Below are 17,633 nucleotides of genomic sequence, written 5' to 3'. Positions count from 1 at the left end.
CTCTTTCTCTCCCACCTCCTTGCTTTCTTCTGCATCTTTAACACCTACTTCTCTCCTGCATCTCTCAGCATTTAAGCATGCTCAGATCTTTCCCATCCAAAAACAAAAGCAAAACCCTTCCTTGATCCCACGTTCCCTCCAGCTACCTCCTTACCTCTCTCCTGGCTTTCACAACTGTGCCTCCTGAAACTGATGTCTGCACTTACTGTCTCTACTTCCTCACCTCCCACTCACTCACCCACCAGCTATGATCTGTCTCTGTCCTCACATGCCACTCAAACTGCTTTGCCTCTGCCAAGTTCACCTACGATTCCTTTGTCACTAAGCCCAGTGGATGCTTTCCAGCCCTTGTCTGTGTGATGAGGCATTTAGCAGGGTAGATGGTCTTCCTTCTTCAGCCTCTCCGCCAGGCCATTGAGTCCTTACTTGTTCTGCCCACTCAGCACTTCTCCTGTTCCTCTAAACTGGGGTTCTAAAGGCACCTGCCAGGCTGATGTCCAGGCCCCTTGTCCTCAGGGTGTCCTCTAGGTGAGGCCAATCAGCGTTCTTCCGCAGATCATTTCAACCATTTCTAAGAGAAGAGTGTCATGGTAAAACTTGGAAGGGAGGAGTTCAAGCTAAGAGTAACCTTGTGCAAAAGCCCGTTAGTGCAAGGAGAGAAGAAAGCCAACAGTTAGAGAGGAGCAGAAGTGAAGCAGGCAGGAGAGCAGCTCCAGATGCACCCCAGACCTAATTCCAGGTACCCCTGGGGCCCCAAGGCCCCCCTGCCCTTCCCGTGTTTCTATAAACCAATGAATTGCCTTCTGTGCCTGGAACTAATTCAAGCTGCATTTCTGTCATTTTTAATTAAGAGTGCTGACTAATACACCCAGGCTTCTGGGACACCACTCATCTGGTTTTCCTCCCACTGCTCCAGCCGCTCCCTTTCAATCTCCTTCAGCCCACCTCTTAATTAGGAAGGTCCCTGGGGCTCTGTCCCAGGCCACCTTTTCTCCTCAGTCTCCATGCCCTCCCTGGGCGATTACATCCTCTCCCATGGCCTTGAACACCATCTCAACACTGTTGACTCCAAAATCTGTATTTCCACCCTTCTTTTTTTTTAATTTTCATATTGTAATAGAATATACTTAACATAAAAATTACCGTTTTAACTGTTTTAAGTGTACAATTCAGTCACATTAATTACATTCACAATGTCGTGCAACCATCACCACTACTTATTTCCAGAGCCCTTTTTTTTTTTGAGATGGATCTCGCTCGTCACCAGGCTGGAGTGCAGTGGCATGATCTTGGCTCACTACAACCTCCGCCCCCTGAGAGCTGGACTACAGGCATGCGCCACCACATCCAGCTAATGTTTTTGTATTTTTAGTAGAGACGAAGTTTCTCCGTGTTGGTCGGGCTGGTCTCGAACTCCCGACCTCAGATGATCCACCTGCCTCAGCCTCCTAAAGTGCTGGGATTACAGGCGTGAGCCAACATGCCCGGCCTTCCAGAGGCTTTTTATCACCCGCAGCAAGAGTTCCATCTGTACCCATTCAACAATAACCTCCACTCCCCCAGCAACCTCTGGTACCCCTGGTAACCTCTAACCTACTTCCTGTCTCTATGAATTTGCCTATTCTCAATATTTCAAAAAAATGGAATCATACCATATTTGTCCCTGGGTGTGTGACTTATTTCACTTATAATGTTTTCAAGATTCATCCATATTGCAGCACGTATCAGAACTTCATTCACTTTTATGATTGGATAAGAGTTCACTGTGTGAATAGACCATATTTTATTTATCCATTCATGCACTGATGGACATTTGGGTTGTCTCCACCTTTTGACTATTGAGAACAGTGCTACTAAGAACATTCATGTACAAGTATTTGTTTAAGTTTCTGTTGTCAATCCTTCTGCATGAATATCTAGGAGTGACTTGCTGGGCCCTATGGTAATTCTGTGTTTAAGTGCTTGAGGAACTGCCACGCTGTTTCCCAGAAGGGCTGCACTATTTTACATTTGCACCAACTCACACAAGGGTTCCAATTCCTCTTCTCTTTCCTGAGGCCCAGTCCCACGCATCCAGCTGCCGCTGGACATCCAAACACACATGTCTCTCGGGAAACTCAGACCCAACCATAGCAGGGCATCTGGAGGCAAAGGACATTTTGGCTGTGTGAAAACAACCAGCCCTGAGGCTTTGGGATGGGCTAAGTGCTGGGGATTAGGTGAAGCTTGGGAATGCATGTGGGATGGGGTGAAGCTTCTGTTGTGCACTTTTATCATAATAAGAAATGGTTTTTAAAGGCCATGTCAAACTGTTCCAATGGCCTTGTCAAAAATGGCTGCTCCCACTATTTACAGTAGCAAAGACTTGGCACCAACCCAAATACCCATCAATGATAGACTGGATAAAGAAAATGTGGCACATGTACACCATGGAACACTATGCAGCCATAAAAAAGAATGAGTTCATGTCTTTTGCAAGGACATGGATGAAGCTGGAAACTATCATTCTCAGCAAACTAACAGCAACAGAAAACCAAACACCGCATGTTCTCACTCATAAGTGGGAGTTGAACAGTGAGAACACATGGATACAGGGAAAGGAACATCACACACTGGGGCCTGTTGCTGGGTCGGGGGCAAGGGGAGGGAGAGCATTAGGAGAAATACCTAATGCATGCAGGGCTTAAAACCTAGATGACAGGTTGATAGGTGCAGCAAACCACCATGGCACATGTATACCTATGCAACAAACCTGCACATTCTGCACATATATCCCAGAACTTAAAGTAAAATTAAATAAATTTTAAAATAAATAAATGAATGGCTGCACCAGCAGCTTGGATGGAGTGGAGACCATTATTCTAAGTGAAATAACTTAGGAATGGAAAACAGAATACTGTATGTTCTCACTCATGAGTAGGAGCTAAGCTATGAAGAAGTAAAGGCATGAGAGTGACAGAATGGAGTTTGGGGAATTGGGGGGACAGTAGGAGGGGTGAGGGATAAAAGACTACATACTGGCTACAGTGTACACTGCTCGGGTGACAGGTACACCAAAATCTCAGAAATCACCACTAAATAACTTATCCATGTAACCAAAAACCACCTATTCCCCAAAAACTATTGAAATAAAATTTTAAAAAAGGAAAAAAATGGTTGTGCCAGAACACATTTACAAACATACAGATCATTTAGCAAACTCCAGGCACGACGACCCTGTTGTTTTCTTCTGCCCCTCCCAATATGCTCCTTTCCTCATCCTTAACAGCTCAGGTAATGGCAAACTATCTTATCAGGTGCTTATCAAATTTGTAGAGACAGCAAGGCTGGGAACAATATGGCCCTACAGCTCAGATACAATCTAAGCTCTACGCCCTGAAATCCATTGCCATCACCTCTTCAGCCCAGGATCAAGGCACCAAAAGCTCCCACATGGCAGGTGGCAGACTGATTTCAGGGCCTATTGCACACACCTCACCCTAAGCTGGCTTCCCCAGACATCCTGATGCCCTACACTCTTGCAGCTCAAACCACAGCCAAGCAAAGAGCCTCCTCCCATCCAGAAGGAGGGAAGAAGCTGGATGAGGACAGATAGACTACTGCCAGCCACGCAACTGACTTGACCCCTGAGCACCAGGGATTCTTACCTGGTGGCAGGAAGGAGAGAGGAAAAATGAGGCTCAGCCAAAAAAGGCTCCCTGGAGGAGGGCAGCTGGTCAGGGAGGAACTTCTGGAGGGTAGGAGGTGGCGATGCTGAGCTAGAAGGGAACTGATGACACGGCTGCCATGCACTGGCCTGGGACAGGAGCTTACAATGCTGTGGGGGTTTTATTCACTCGTGTGACAAGTATTTTTTGTCTACTAAGTGCCAGGCACTGTTTCAGGCACTGGGAATATAGCAGCAAATACAACAGAAAGTAAATGGCTGTCCCCACAGATTTCTAGTGATATGAGAGACAACAAATATAAAACACAAACAAAATACAGGATATGTCAGATGGGTATACTGCTATGGAGAAAAATTAATCAGGAAAGGAAGTAGGGTAGGCTGAGAAAGGAACTACGATTTTAGATGGGGAGGCCGGGGAAGGTCAGTAAGTCTATTTCAGAGAGAAGAAAGAGCAAGTGCAGGGACACTGAGACCCGGAAAGTCTTGGCACATACCCAGGACACAAGGAAGCCAATGAGGCAGGGCAGCCAGTGAGCCGAGAGACGTGGAAATGAGGCCAGAGCCTGTGGGTGAGGCCTGAGAAGGACTCGATCGTGTAGGGTCTTACAGGCCATCCTGATGCCATCAGCTGTCAGTCTGAGTGAGTCGGAAGCCAGTGCAGCATTTTTAAGCAAACAGGAGCACAAGCCCTCTGGCGGCTCTGTTAGCAGCAAATGGGTAGGGGCAAAGGCTAAAGCAGGAAGACCAGTTACAAGGCTACTGCAATCATCTAGGAAAGAAATGGTTCTTGATTTCATGTTACCCCAATAATATTAATGGAGTCAGCAAGAAGTGGCCAGACCCTGTAAATATTTTGAAAGTGGCACCAAAATGATTCACAGACATTGAATGTGGGATATGGGAAAAGAAGATCAATGAAGACTCAAAGGTTTGGGGCCTGAGCAAGTCAATGAGTAAAACTGCCATTTACTAGAACAAGTGAGAGAAAAGGTCAGAGAGGAAGAAAAGGAGTAGGTTGCCAGATGAGCAAATTTCAGACAAACTTTTTTTTTTTTTTTTTTTTGGAGATAGAGTCTCACTCTGTCACCAGGCTGGAGTGCAGTGGCAAGATCTCGGCTCACTGCAACCTCCACCTCCCTGGGTTCAAGCGATTCTCCTGCCTCAGCTTCCTGAGTAGCTGGGACTACAGGCACGCGCCACCACGCCCAGCTAATTTTTGTATTTTTAGTAGAGATGGGATTTCACCATGTTGGCCAGGATGGTCTGGATCTCTTGACCTCGTGATCCGCCCTCCTCGGCCTCCCAAAGTGCTGGGATTACAGGCGTGAGCCACCGCACCCAGCCAACAATTTTTTAATGTGTGTCCCATGTACTAGCTGAAATTCAGAATTAACTGGGTGTCCTGGTTGTGCTTTTGCTTTGTTCCTAAATCTGGCAACCCTAGTAAGTAAGGAGCTTAACATAGGTTTGTGATACCTATGTTAAACATCCTAGGAGAAAGTTTACTAACAGCTGGACACATGAGTACAGAGTTTAGAGGAATGGTCTGGGCTGGGGATACGTATTTAGCGGTTGTCAGCTAAATTTTCGTATTTTAAACCCTGAGACTGGCTGATGTTACCAAGTGAGCAAGGGAGGACAGAGAAGAGAAAGAATGCAAGGACTGAGCCTCAAGGCATCCCAGTTCTTAAAAGTCAGGAAGATCTGGAGGAACCAGCAAAGGAGACTGAGAAAGAAAGTGCAGAAAGGAAGTAGAAAAGTCAGGAGAGTGTGATGTCTCTGAAGCCAAAGGAATAGTGTCAAGGCAAGAGGAATCAACTTCATTCAACGCTGCTGAGGGTTCAGGGAAAGATGAGGGTTGAAACTTGGCCATGGGGTTTAGCTATAGGGACTTTGACAAGAGCAGTTTTGGTGTCATATAGGAAGCTAAAGCTTGATTAGAGTAAGTTCAAGAGAAGATGAAAGAGAAAAAATGGAGATAATGAATCAGGACAAGTCTTTGGATAGATTTTGCTGTAAAGGAGTGGAAAGAAATGAGGCAGATGCTGGAAGGAGAAGTGGGGTTCAGGTTAAGGTGTCTTGTTGTTTTGTTGTTAAGATGGAGAAATACCCACACGGTTATTGTAACAAGAAAGATCCAGTAAAGAGCAAAAGGTCAATGATGGAGGAGGAAGAGAGGAGGTGGAGGGAGGTGCCTGGTGGGTAGGAAGGGGTGCGTGCATATTAGAATGGTATGGTTGGCTCCTGACAGCAGCTCAGCAAAGTCACGTATTACCTCCATTCGAGGAGCAAGGTGTGTGGGCAGAAGTTTCGAGCAACTCTAGGTGTCTTGGAAAATAAGCAACACTCCAGCCCAGGGCCTCCCTGGAAGATCGCCTCCTCCCTGCCTGCAGCCCCAGACATGCCTGAGCAGGGCTCAAAAGCCCCCATCCCTCTGCCTGATCTGTTTCCCATGGCTTCTGCCTGCCCCACCTCTCCACTCAAGGAAGGAAAGGGCCTCATGCCTCTGCCGCAGACACACAAAGATAAGGAAAACTCCAGTCTGAGAGGTGGCAGGGGTGGGGGGCGGGGTGGTCTTCCCATCTCAGGAAGCACCTGCCTGAGGCCTGGGCAGAGCTCTAGGTGGAGAGGACAGCCTGGGAGCAGCACCACCTGGGCCAGGGCCAGGGCCAGAAGAGGTACAGGCTCTGGCCCTGCCACCCCTAGAGAGCAGGTGTAAGCCCTGAGGGCAGCTGCCAATCCCTGGTGCAACACAGCTTTGTCCTGAGGCAGGGGGATGGCCTAGATGGCCTCCTACACATTCCCCTACTCAGGGAGCAGAAATTTAGGGCAGGACCACAAGGCATTAAGGTTCTCAGAGCCATTCTCTCTGAAATGGGGAACTCTTCCAGCTCACTCCAGAAAAAGCAAAGGCCAGTTGTTGGGGGCACTATCTCATATCAAGAGTGAAAAGCCAGCATCTGGCAGAGTCAGAATGACAGGACCTAGGTGATAAAATCACCTGGTTACCAGAGCAGAATAACCCAACCACACACATAGACACCACTACACACCACCACAACCACATATGCACACAGCCTCCCACACCACCCCAGCCATCTCCATCACACACATTCACAACCACACATGCACACAGCCTCCCACACCACCCCAGCCACCTCCACCATCACACACATTCACAACCACACATGCACACAGCCTCCCACACCACCCCAGCCACCTCCATCACACACATTCACAACCACACATGCACACAGCCTCCCACACCACCCCAGCCATCTCCACCATCACACACATTCACAACAACGCACATCAAAGCCTACACACACGGCCCACATACCACCCTTAACACACAGCTCTCCAGGCTTACACACACAGAAACAGTTCTCGCACATAACCTTATGTGCACCCAGTGTTTACAAATAGTGACTGAGAGTCTGTACATTCCAGGCCCTGGTAATGTGGCAGGAACGTGACCAGCGAGCTCCCTGCTCTCCTGGAGATAATTTCAGAGACGGCTGTGAAGAGTGTCTGCTGAGGAAGTGGAGCAAGGAACATTTGGGGTGGGGGTGGGGGAACCAGGGAACACCTCTGTAAGAAGGTGAGACCTGAATAAGGAGGAAGAAGCTTCCAAGTAAAGAGTCAGGAGAAGGCAGTCCAGGCAGAGGGAACAGCAAAGGCAAAAACCAGAAGGCTGACCTGAATGTGGCTTGTTCAAGAACCAGAAAGAAGGCCACTACAGCGCCCAAGGGGTTGAGAGATGGGGGAGAGGCAGGACTAGGTCGCCTGGTGCCTTGGGGCTCAACGTCAAGAGAGTGGATACCAGTCTAAAGTTAATGATAAGTCACTGTAAGGTTTTAAGAGGGAAGTGACATGATCTATTAGGTTGGTGCAAAAGTAACTGCGGTTTTTACCATTACTTTCAATGGCAAAAACCACAATTACTTTTGCACCAATCTAATAGATCATTAAAACACTACTTCAGCTAGAAGCAACCACGGGAAAAAATGTTATTGCAGTCCTCAGAGTGGTGAAGGCATTTCTCATGACAACAAAACCCAAAGGCCATAAAAGATAATATTAATACACTGGACTACATAAAACATGTTTAATTCTGTATGGCAAAACCCCCATCTATAAAGTCAAATCACAGGTGTCAAGCAGCAGCAGAGGCAGAGGGAATCCTTTCTATTTGTATCACAGACAGAGGAGGGCTTATTTCTTTAGTATGTAAAGAGCTCCTGAGAAATAAATAATAAAAGTCAACCATCCAATAGAAAAATGGCAAAGGCAAAGGACTGTTCACAGGATAACAAACAAAAGCGGCCCTTAAATATATGAAAAGATGCTCAATCTCACTCATACCAAGAGAAATGCAAAATAAAGTATAATGAGATATCATTGACAAAGATCATAAAGTTTGATAAAGCTCTCTATTGGTACGTATATGGGGATACAGGCACTCCCTTGTCCCTTGGAGTGCAAACTGAAACATCTGTGAAGACGATTAGGCAATATGTATCAAAATTTTAAATACACATGCAACTTTAAAGCAAAAATTTCACATGTAGGAATATGTCCTGTAGATACAATTTTCAAATGTGTTAAATAATGATTATCCAAGGATAGTCACGCAATGGTATTTGTAATAGAATGAAATAAAAAAGTAGAAACAGCCTTTTCATCAGAATAGGACTGATTAAATATAGTACATATACTATCCAGCTGTTTTTAAAATGAGAGAGCAAGGCACCTCTATATCCACTGATGGGGGGAATGTCTCATATTTTGTTAAATGAAGAAAGCAAAGTGCAAAAGAGTGCAGATAGCATAGCACACTTCCATAGGTTAAATGTAAAAAGAATATATAGTTGAATATGAACAGGTGATTTGGGAGTAAGAACAAGAAACTAGGGACCCTGGTGTTCAGGTAGGCAGCTCCGGTTACAGTCTGGTGTTCAGGGAGAAGTCACGTCCGGTGTTGGAAATGTGTGAATCATCAGTGAGTGGATGGTATCTAGAGCCCCAGGACTGGGTGAGCTCACCTGGGAAGGAAGAGACTGGGCCCTGGGACATGCGCACCTTAGAGGCCAGGATGTGAGGCCTGTGGTGTCAAGGAAGCACAGGGAAGAAAGTGTTTCTAGAAGGAAGGAGTGTCCCATTGTCCCAGGTGCTTCTGAAGGTCAAGGGTCATGGGGACAGAGCTGTGATTGCTGGATTTAGCATTATGGAGATCCACGGAGACTCTGATAAGCCGTTTTTAGTGACATGGTAGGGACAGGAACATTGTTCAAATGTGTCAAAAAATGACTAGGAGGGGAGGTAGAGGGGAGCAAGTCTTGCTCTGACAGGGAGCAGAGCAGCAGGCGGCAGAGTCCAGGGCCCCACACCCTCATGCTCACTTCCCCGCTGCCCATGCACAGAGCATAGCACATGCACCTGAGCCACCTGGCACTCCTCAATCTCAGCAAAGATTTTCAAGGGCCATGACCCCAGTGAGTACAAGGGAGCCTCTGCCCTGCGGCTTTTCTGTATCTGGAAACAACACTGCTGAGGCCTCCAGAGCTGGGTCTGCTGCTTATTATCTGTGTGACCCTGAGCAAGTCACCTCACCCCTGTGTGCCTCAGCTTTCTCATTCATAAAAGCAGGAGGGATTGGACCTTCCTCATCTGGATGCTGCCATGATGAAATAAAGCATGTGGGACAGTGTCGGGTGCAAAGATGCCGCTGGGCTCCCAACTCAGTGCTCATTCTCTACCAAAATGAGTAGGAGGAGGGTGACCATAATTGATGCTCCTAACTTTGGGGCATTTTTGAAAGTAAAAGGGGACATTGTTAATGATGCCAGCACTGCAAACATAAACCAGTACAGTCCTGGGCAAACACCATGTGGAGCCACCATAGTGCCAGCAATATCATCTCTGTGGAGACAGGACTCGGGCCCCACCCTAAGATCCAGGGACTCCCAGGGAGGCTGGAAACCCTGGGGTTTTCCAAAAGAGGCTGGGGCGCTGCAGGCTTTTATTAGTTCCTAGTCAGGACACACTAGTAAATAAGACAATGTGTCCTTATCCCCAGGGCACAGCCCAGCCCCACCCCAGCCGCAGACCCACCTGCTCTGGCAGAGGCTATTTACTGCAATGGTATTTGTAATAGAATGAAATAAAAAACTAGAAACAGCCTTAATTTTTATCAGAGTAGGACTGATAAAATATATTACAGTACATATACTATTCAGCTGTTTTTAAAATGAGAGAGCAAGGCAGCTCTATATCGACTGATGGGAGAAATGTCGTATTTTGCTAAGTGAAAAAAAGCAACGTGCAGAAGAGTGTAGATAGCATACTTCCACAGGTTAAGACTATATAGTTGAATATGAACAGACGATTCAGGAAGGAAAACAAGAAACTAGGGACCCTGGTGTTCAGGTAGGCAGCTCCGGTTGCAGTCTGCCCCTCTGAGTCACTCCAGGCGGTGACCTCCCCCAACCCGCCCTCATTCCTGAACTTCTTTCCTGGCACAGGACTCACTGTGCCCCTTCCCGCTGTGGGTACAAGGTCTGCCCCCCACCCCAGCTTTCCAAAGCCCACCAGCCTCCCTGGAGGCCGAGGTCGAAGGCCCGTCGCACCGGGAGGGGGGGCTCCCAGGGGTGCCCCACGCACGGTCAAGGTCCCGCGCCAAGCGGGGACCGGGCTGGGCCGGAAGCGGGCACGGTACTCGCGGCAAACTAGCGTGGGCGAGTCCTGATTGCAGTCGGACCTGCCGCCGCGGCACTTAACAGTTTGCAGAGTGCTTCCCGCCCCTGATCTCATTGGAGCCTTCGGACAGCCCAGCCCATGGCCACCGATGCCCCCATTTCACGCCTGAGGAAGCGGAGGCTCAGACGGGCCACCAGCCCCTCCGGAGGCTGGCCCGGGAGCGCCTGGCAGCGTCGGGTCTAGGAGCCGGCTCCCTCCTGCTCCCTCCTCCGCGCCGCCCGGGGTGTGCCCGCCGTCTGTGTGCACCACTGCTGAGCCCAGCTCCGGCGCCCTCGCCTCTGCTGTGGGCCCCGGGGACGCGGGGTCAGGCCACCGCGTTGGCCAGGCCGCTGCAGGTAAGTGCTGGACGGGGCGGGGCGAGGCTGGGCGGGACCCTCAGGGGCGCCAAGCGCTCCTGGCGACCCCCTGCGGCAGGGCTGGGGCTTGAGCCTGCCAGTGCGCTGGGATGGGGCGCGAAGCGGGGGTGCGGGGAGCCCGCCACCCCGTACCTCTCAATCCTCCCTCTCGCCTCTCAATTCTGGGCCCATTAGGGGTCCCGGCTGCGGGAAGGTTCCGAGACACCCCCTCCCCAAGTCCGCAAGCTCCCAAGCTGCCTAGGATGGAGGGAAACTGGGAAGGAAAGGGAGCTTTATCCTTCAGGGACATTGTGGGGCGGGAGGTAGGGCTGGGCACAGTACAGTCTGGGGGTCAGGGAAAAAACGGTTGCGCTGGGAGCTGGCTTTGGAGGGCAGCTGGGGGAACCAGAACCGGCTCCACCAGTCCCCAGCCTAGACTTGGGAAGGAAATTCTTTGCCGGTGAAGCTCCTCCCTGGGGTGTGTCAGGAGGGACTGGGCAGACAGCACCCAAGGGTGGAAGATGGGGGCCCAGGAGGGAGCTGCACCCTGGTGGGCAGCCATGGGAGTGTGTCAGGTGGAAGCAGCCGTCAGGGTCCCTCTCTGCTCTCTGTCCAGACAGACAGGGCTCCAACCTTCACTTCAGTTCTTGTGAACTCCCACCAGGTGAGTAGCAGCCTGGGAGGGAAGAGTCTCAGGATTCTACCAGAAAGTAGGAATTATTTCCCTTTAGAGATTAGTAAATAGGGTCAATGAGATTAGGGAATTCTTGGAAGTCGCCCAGCTACTAAGTGGCCAAGCTGAGGTTTGAATCCAGGTGGAACTCCGTGTTCCATGCTATCCCACTCCCTTCCCCCACCACCAGGGCTTAGAAGGAGCAGAGTAGGGGAGAAGAGGAGGGTTTCCAAGAATGAGGTCTTCCCAATCGCCCCATCCTGCCCAGACTGTGATTCCCAGAGGAAACGCAGCCAGGAGAGCCAGGTGCTGAGAAGGAACTGTGCTCTCTCCCTCTCTCCAGTGTAGGGAAGTCTTTCCCCCAATCCCCCTGACCAGGCTGCCCCCTGACCAGGATCCTGCCCACCCTCCTGTCCCCTCCCTCCAAGCTGCCTTGCTGAAAACTCAGCATTCATTTGTTTACCCATTCAGCGCTGAGTGCCTACTATGTGCCAAGCACTGGGCACTAAATATAAAGCAGTGAGCAAGACCAAGTTGACATTCTAGAGGGGGAGCCAGATAATTAATAAGACCAAAAAAAAGGACAAATTCTTTAATTTCAGATAGTGACTAAGTGCTATAAAGAAAACAGAGGGGGCTGGAAAAATTAGGCGGGCATAGTGGTGTGCACCTGTGGTCCCAGCTACGTGGGAGGCTGAAGTAGGAGGCTCCCTTGAGCCTGGGAAGCAGAGGTTGCAGTGAGCCAAGGTCGCACCACTGCACTCCAGCCTGGGCGACAGAGCAAGGCCTTGTCTCAAAAAAAAAGAAAGGGGACAGGAACAGAGTGACAGAAGCAGGGGCTCTTTCAGACCCAGGGTAATCTGGAGAGGCCTCTAAAGAGATGAGGTTTGAGCAGAGGCCTCTGTGATGAGAAGGATCCACCCATGTGAGGTTCTGGAGGAAGAGCATTCCAGGCAGAAGGAATCAGTAAAAAGCCCCCAAGGCCCTTATTCCAGGGTGGCAGGGTGAAAATGTCGAATCTGGGGTTTCGCTAAGCCTAGCGAGAAGCTAGTAGAGTCTTAAACAAGGGAGTGGCATGAACTGATTTAATGGACTCTAGGGGCACAGGGGGAAGGTGAAAAGCCAGTAAAGAGGCCATAATACAGGCCAGAATAATAGTGGTTTGGGGCAGGGTGGTGGCCTCGCAGGCATCATGCATGCTCAGAGGTGCAAGTCAGCTCCAGGGGGACTCACATGCACATAGGCCCACACACACACGTGGACAGGCAGGCGGGTGCTCTCACACCAACAGCAGCACAGAAACAAGGCACACTCAGGCAGACCCACCCGTCCACACCCTCTGAGTCACTCCAGGACTGGGAGGAAGATGTGCGAGTTAAGGCCTGAACAAAGCACATCTTTCCACCACAAGGCCCTGGCAACTAGTGTGGCTGGGGGTGGCTGGGCTTCCCTAGGCCCAGCACAGGGAGCAGGGAGTTTTCTCTAATATTCCCTGGATCTAGTGTCCTCCCAGGAGTCAGATCATAAGCCTCCATGCAGCCCCCACCTGAACTGGTCTCCCCTCTTCACCACCCAGCAGCTGTGAGACCTTGAGCTGGTTATTTCTCCTCTCTGAGCCTCAGTTTCCCTGCTGTAGAATGGGACTCATAACTGCAACTTCACAGTATAGTAGTGAGGCATCCACAAAGTAAACGTTTCAAGAATCTGGTCTGGGGCAGGAGTCCAGCGGAGAAGGGAAGAGGAGGTGGTGGAGAGCACAGGCTCTGGTACCCAACAGCCTGGCCTTGAATCCACCTCTTGTTTTAAGTGAGTGACTTGACCTCTCTAAATTTCACAGTAATGAGTAGCCAGCATTTATGGGGCACTTACTATGTACTACTTGCTTTGCAATCGTTCAATGATCAGTTTCATCTGTAAGTGAGGAGCACTGTAATAACTACCTTATGGGGTCATTCTAAGAGATTAAATGAGATTCTGCTCATAAAGTGTTTAACTTCGTGCCTGACTCTGAGTAAACACTCAATAAATGGTGATTGTTATTATCAGCCAAAGCACATTTGCTTCCTTCCAGCATACTAGCTCTGTTGCCTTTGGTCAAGTTATATAACCTTGCTGTGCCTCAGTTTCCTATCTGCAGCTTGGGAGGAATAATAGTTCTGAACTCAGAGGGTCGTTGTGAGGATTGAACAAGTCAGAACTCAGAACAGTGCCTGGTACATAGTAAATGCTCAATAAAGTCACCTATTCATTCATACAATGGTTTTTCCTCTAATTCTCTCAGGTAGGCACGGCCCCCACCAGGCGCCATGGACTGGAAGACACTCCAGGCCCTACTGAGCGGCGTGAACAAGTACTCCACAGCGTTCGGGCGCATCTGGCTGTCCGTGGTGTTCGTCTTCCGGGTGCTGGTGTATGTGGTGGCTGCAGAGCGCGTGTGGGGGGATGAGCAGAAGGACTTTGACTGCAACACTAAGCAGCCCGGCTGCACCAACGTCTGCTACGACAACTACTTCCCCATCTCCAACATCCGCCTCTGGGCCCTGCAGCTCATCTTCGTCACATGCCCCTCGCTGCTGGTCATCCTGCATGTGGCCTACCGTGAGGAGCGGGAGCGCCGGCACCGCCAGAAGCACGGGGACCAGTGCGCCAAGTTGTACGACAACGCAGGCAAGAAGCACGGAGGCCTGTGGTGGACCTATCTGTTCAGCCTCATCTTCAAGCTCATCATTGAGTTCCTCTTCCTCTACCTGCTGCACACTCTCTGGCATGGCTTCAATATGCCGCGCCTGGTGCAGTGTGCCAACGTGGCCCCCTGCCCCAACATCGTGGACTGCTACATTGCCCGACCTACCGAGAAGAAAATCTTCACCTACTTCATGGTAGGCGCCTCCGCCGTCTGCATTGTACTCACCATCTGTGAGCTCTGCTACCTCATCTGCCACAGGGTCCTGCGAGGCCTGCACAAGGACAAGCCTCGAGGGGGCTGCAGCCCCTCGTCCTCCGCCAGCCGAGCTTCCACCTGCCGCTGCCACCACAAGCTGGTGGAGGCTGGGGAGGTGGATCCAGACCCAGGCAATAACAAGCTGCAGGCTTCAGCACCCAACCTGACCCCCATCTGACCACAGGGCAGGGGTGGGGCAACATACGGGCTGCCAATGGGACATGCAGGGCGGTGTGGCAGGTGGAGAGGTCCTACAGGGGCTGAGTGACCCCACTCTGAGTTCACTAAGCTATGCAACTTTCGTTTTGGCAGATATTTTTTGACACTGGGCACTGGGCTGTCTAGCCGGGTATAGGTAACCCACAGGCCCAGTGCCAGCCCTCAAAGGACATAGACTTTGAAACAAGCAAATTAACTATCTACGCTGCCTGTAAGGGGCCACTTAGGGCACTGCTAGCAGGGCTTCCAGCTAACCCAGGAAGGGATGATCAGGAGAGGCTTCCCTGAGGACATAATGTGTAAGAGAGGTGAGAAGTGCTCCCAAGCAGCCACAACAGCAGCACAGAGGTCTGGAGGCCACACAAAAAGTGATGCTCTCCCTGGGCTAGCCTCAGCAGACCTAAGGCATCTCCACTCCCTCCAGAGGAGCCACCCAGATTCCTGCAGTGGGGAGGAGGTCTTCCAGCAGCAGCAGGTCTGGAGGCCTGAGAATGAGCCTGACTAGAGGTTCTGGAGATACCCAGAGGTCCCCCAGGTCATCACTTGGCTCAGTGGAAGCCCTCTTTCCCCAAATCCTACTCCCTCAGCCTCAGGCAGTGGTGCTCCCATCTTCCTCCCCACAACTGTGCTCAGCCTGGTGCCAGCCTTTCAGACCCTGCTCCCAGGGACTTGGGTGGATGCGCTGATAGAACATCCTCAAGACAGTTTCCTTGAAATCAATAAATGCTGTGTTTTATACAGGTTGGCTCTGTCTCTGGTTCTCCCACACTCCCACCCACTGACAGGACCCTGAAGGTAGGGAAGGTAAGCCCTCAGAAAGGGAAAGAGTTCCATGGCTCGGGGTGGAGCTAGGGTGGGGGCTGTGGCTGTGGCTGCAGCTGAGGCTTGAGCTGGAGCTCGGTTAGGCTGGGGCTGAGGTTGACAGCCGGGAGCTGGGTTTGTACCAGAGGAGGAGGCTGGGGTGGAACCTACTGATACATATGTTGGGATTCTAGCTGTGGCCACAAGAGTGCGCTGTGCTCCCTCTGCAATGGCGCTTCCAGCCTTCATAATTAGACTTCGCCCTGAGTACACACACAATCACTGCCACTCTCACTATAGACAAACCACACTCCCTCCTCTGTCACCCAGTCACTGCCATCTCAACACACATCCCCACCCTGTGTACACACAATCTCTGTTATTCATACTCTCACTCCTTATGCGCACTCTCAACAGGGCATGTAGTCTGCACTCAAGCATGCCATCCCAGCCTCACCCTGTATTTTATTCGGCTCATCCCATTTTCCCTGAACATTTTCGCTGAACTAGGGCCCTGGCAGGATGCTGGGACTGTGCAAGGAGGTAGGACCTATGCCCACGGAGCTAAGAGACAGGAACACAGGCTCATCTCCCACACTAACCAACCCCTGGGATGGCTCACAGCCCTGCTCCCAGTGCTGTGTCATGACCTGAAATTTAGGGGACACCAACACCCAAGGCCAGACCCAAATGGAAAGCAAAAGAGGATGCAAGGCTATATTAACCCAGTGGAACACTTAGTGACTATCAGAGCCAAGGCCGGGAGTCAGAAATTCAGTCCCAGTGAGCCAAGCGCCACAGCCAGCAAAGACAGGTGGGGTCATCACGGAAACAGAACAGCCAGTGGTTCACCTGTGCTCTCACAAGTAGCCATTAGAAGGTGGATAAGCCAGCCAAGTTTAAAGGACCCAGGGCCGGCTGACACTGTCCCTACACCCCCATGACTGGTTCATAGCTTGACCATTCCTGAGCACAGCTTCACCACACTACATCTTGGGCAGGCCTTTAGAACCTCAGTCTTGCCATCGGTACAATGGGAAATGGATCAATCAGGGTCCTAGCAGAAAACAGATGGCACATTCAAACCAAGTAACTTTAAAGGGAGTTTCCTAGAGAGACTGTTTTCAAAGGTATGGCTACTGCAGCACCCTGGGGCTAGTACCAGGGTAACAATGGACAGGATGCATCCAATGCCAGCAACCAAGTAAATCCCCCAACTTCACTCTCCCATCTGCTTGCCTGCCAGTGGCTCCCACCGACCTAACCCAACCGGAAGTCAGAGGACAAGTCAGCCTCCCAGTGTACAGGGCAGGGTGGAGATTAGACCTGAGGGACACAGGGAATACGGTCAGCATGACACCCAGTTGTTCCTAAACAGAGGATTTTTGTAGAGGTAGAAGGAGACACTGTAGGTAAAACATTAGCACAGCACTAATGTATCTGATAAATTCCCAGGTATGACTGTGCTCAGGAAAGTCTCTGCCTGATGCACTGGAGGTCAGCCTCTGCTTGGGCTGGAGGGTTGCAAAGGTCTCAGGGAGGGGTGATCTCCACCTACTTGCCGACATGCATTCCAGCATCTTCCTGGGTGGTTCTGGCTGCCTGGCCAAGGATGGCTTGGAGGTCAGAGTAACCAGAGAACATCACTGGCTATTCCTGCAGAGAATTAACGCTCAGCAAGGACTGAGCTTCTAGTCCTGGCCCCATTTCTCCAGGCTGTGGGCCAGGACCATGGAGGAGGGGACATTCCAGCCCTGCACAGCCTGCCTTTGGCCTGAAGCTGTTCTGAGCAGTGCAGTTCACTGATCTCATCCAGTATGTATTGGGTGACTACTATTCACCAAGACCCAGGGCACGTTAAGTCACCACAAGGTGGCCCTCACGTCCCCTTGACGTTCTCAGGGTACGTTCCTCTACCTCTGCCTTCCCCACCCATGAGGATTCACTGCAAACTCCCTCCAATCATGCATATGAGATTAGGATTTCATATAGTCTTCAAATCTACATCTACTGTGTAAGGTCACAGCCACCCTGCAGCCCAAGATAAACAGGACATTCCTTTGTATTCACTCACCCTGGTCCAAGTCCCCATATGGACTGAATGTTTGTGTCTTCCCAAAATTCATATGCTGAAGCTCTATCCCCCAGTGTGATGGTATTAGGAGGTGGGGCCTTCAGGGATCATTAAGTCATGGGATGGAGCCCTCCTGAATGGGATTAGTGCCCTTATAAGAA

General features: G+C 50.6%; 1 protein-coding gene across 1 annotated transcript; it reads left to right on the top strand.

The window, feature by feature from the left end:
• The first annotated feature begins 10,199 nt into the window (after nt 1-10,199).
• Nucleotides 10,200-15,335, top strand: GJB3 (gap junction protein beta 3). Its single transcript, XM_003812557.4, has 2 exons — nt 10,200-10,764; nt 13,719-15,335. The coding sequence occupies exon 2, from the start codon at nt 13,744-13,746 to the stop codon at nt 14,554-14,556; it is 813 nt and encodes a 270-aa protein (XP_003812605.1). The 5' UTR covers nt 10,200-10,764; nt 13,719-13,743; the 3' UTR covers nt 14,557-15,335.
• Nucleotides 15,336-17,633: the final 2,298 nt, after the last annotated feature.

Source organism: Pan paniscus, chromosome 1 (genome assembly GCF_029289425.2).
Source record: "Pan paniscus chromosome 1, NHGRI_mPanPan1-v2.0_pri, whole genome shotgun sequence".
NCBI classification, from domain to species: Eukaryota; Metazoa; Chordata; class Mammalia; order Primates; family Hominidae; genus Pan; species Pan paniscus.
The sequence above is the reverse complement of the archived record's forward strand: the minus strand, read 5'-3'. Positions and strand labels throughout refer to the sequence as shown.

Excerpts from the sequence above, each read along its gene's own strand:
- GJB3 (XM_003812557.4), top strand. The coding sequence starts at position 13,744 with ATGGACTGGAAGACACTCCAGGCCCTACTGAGCGGCGTGAACAAGTAC.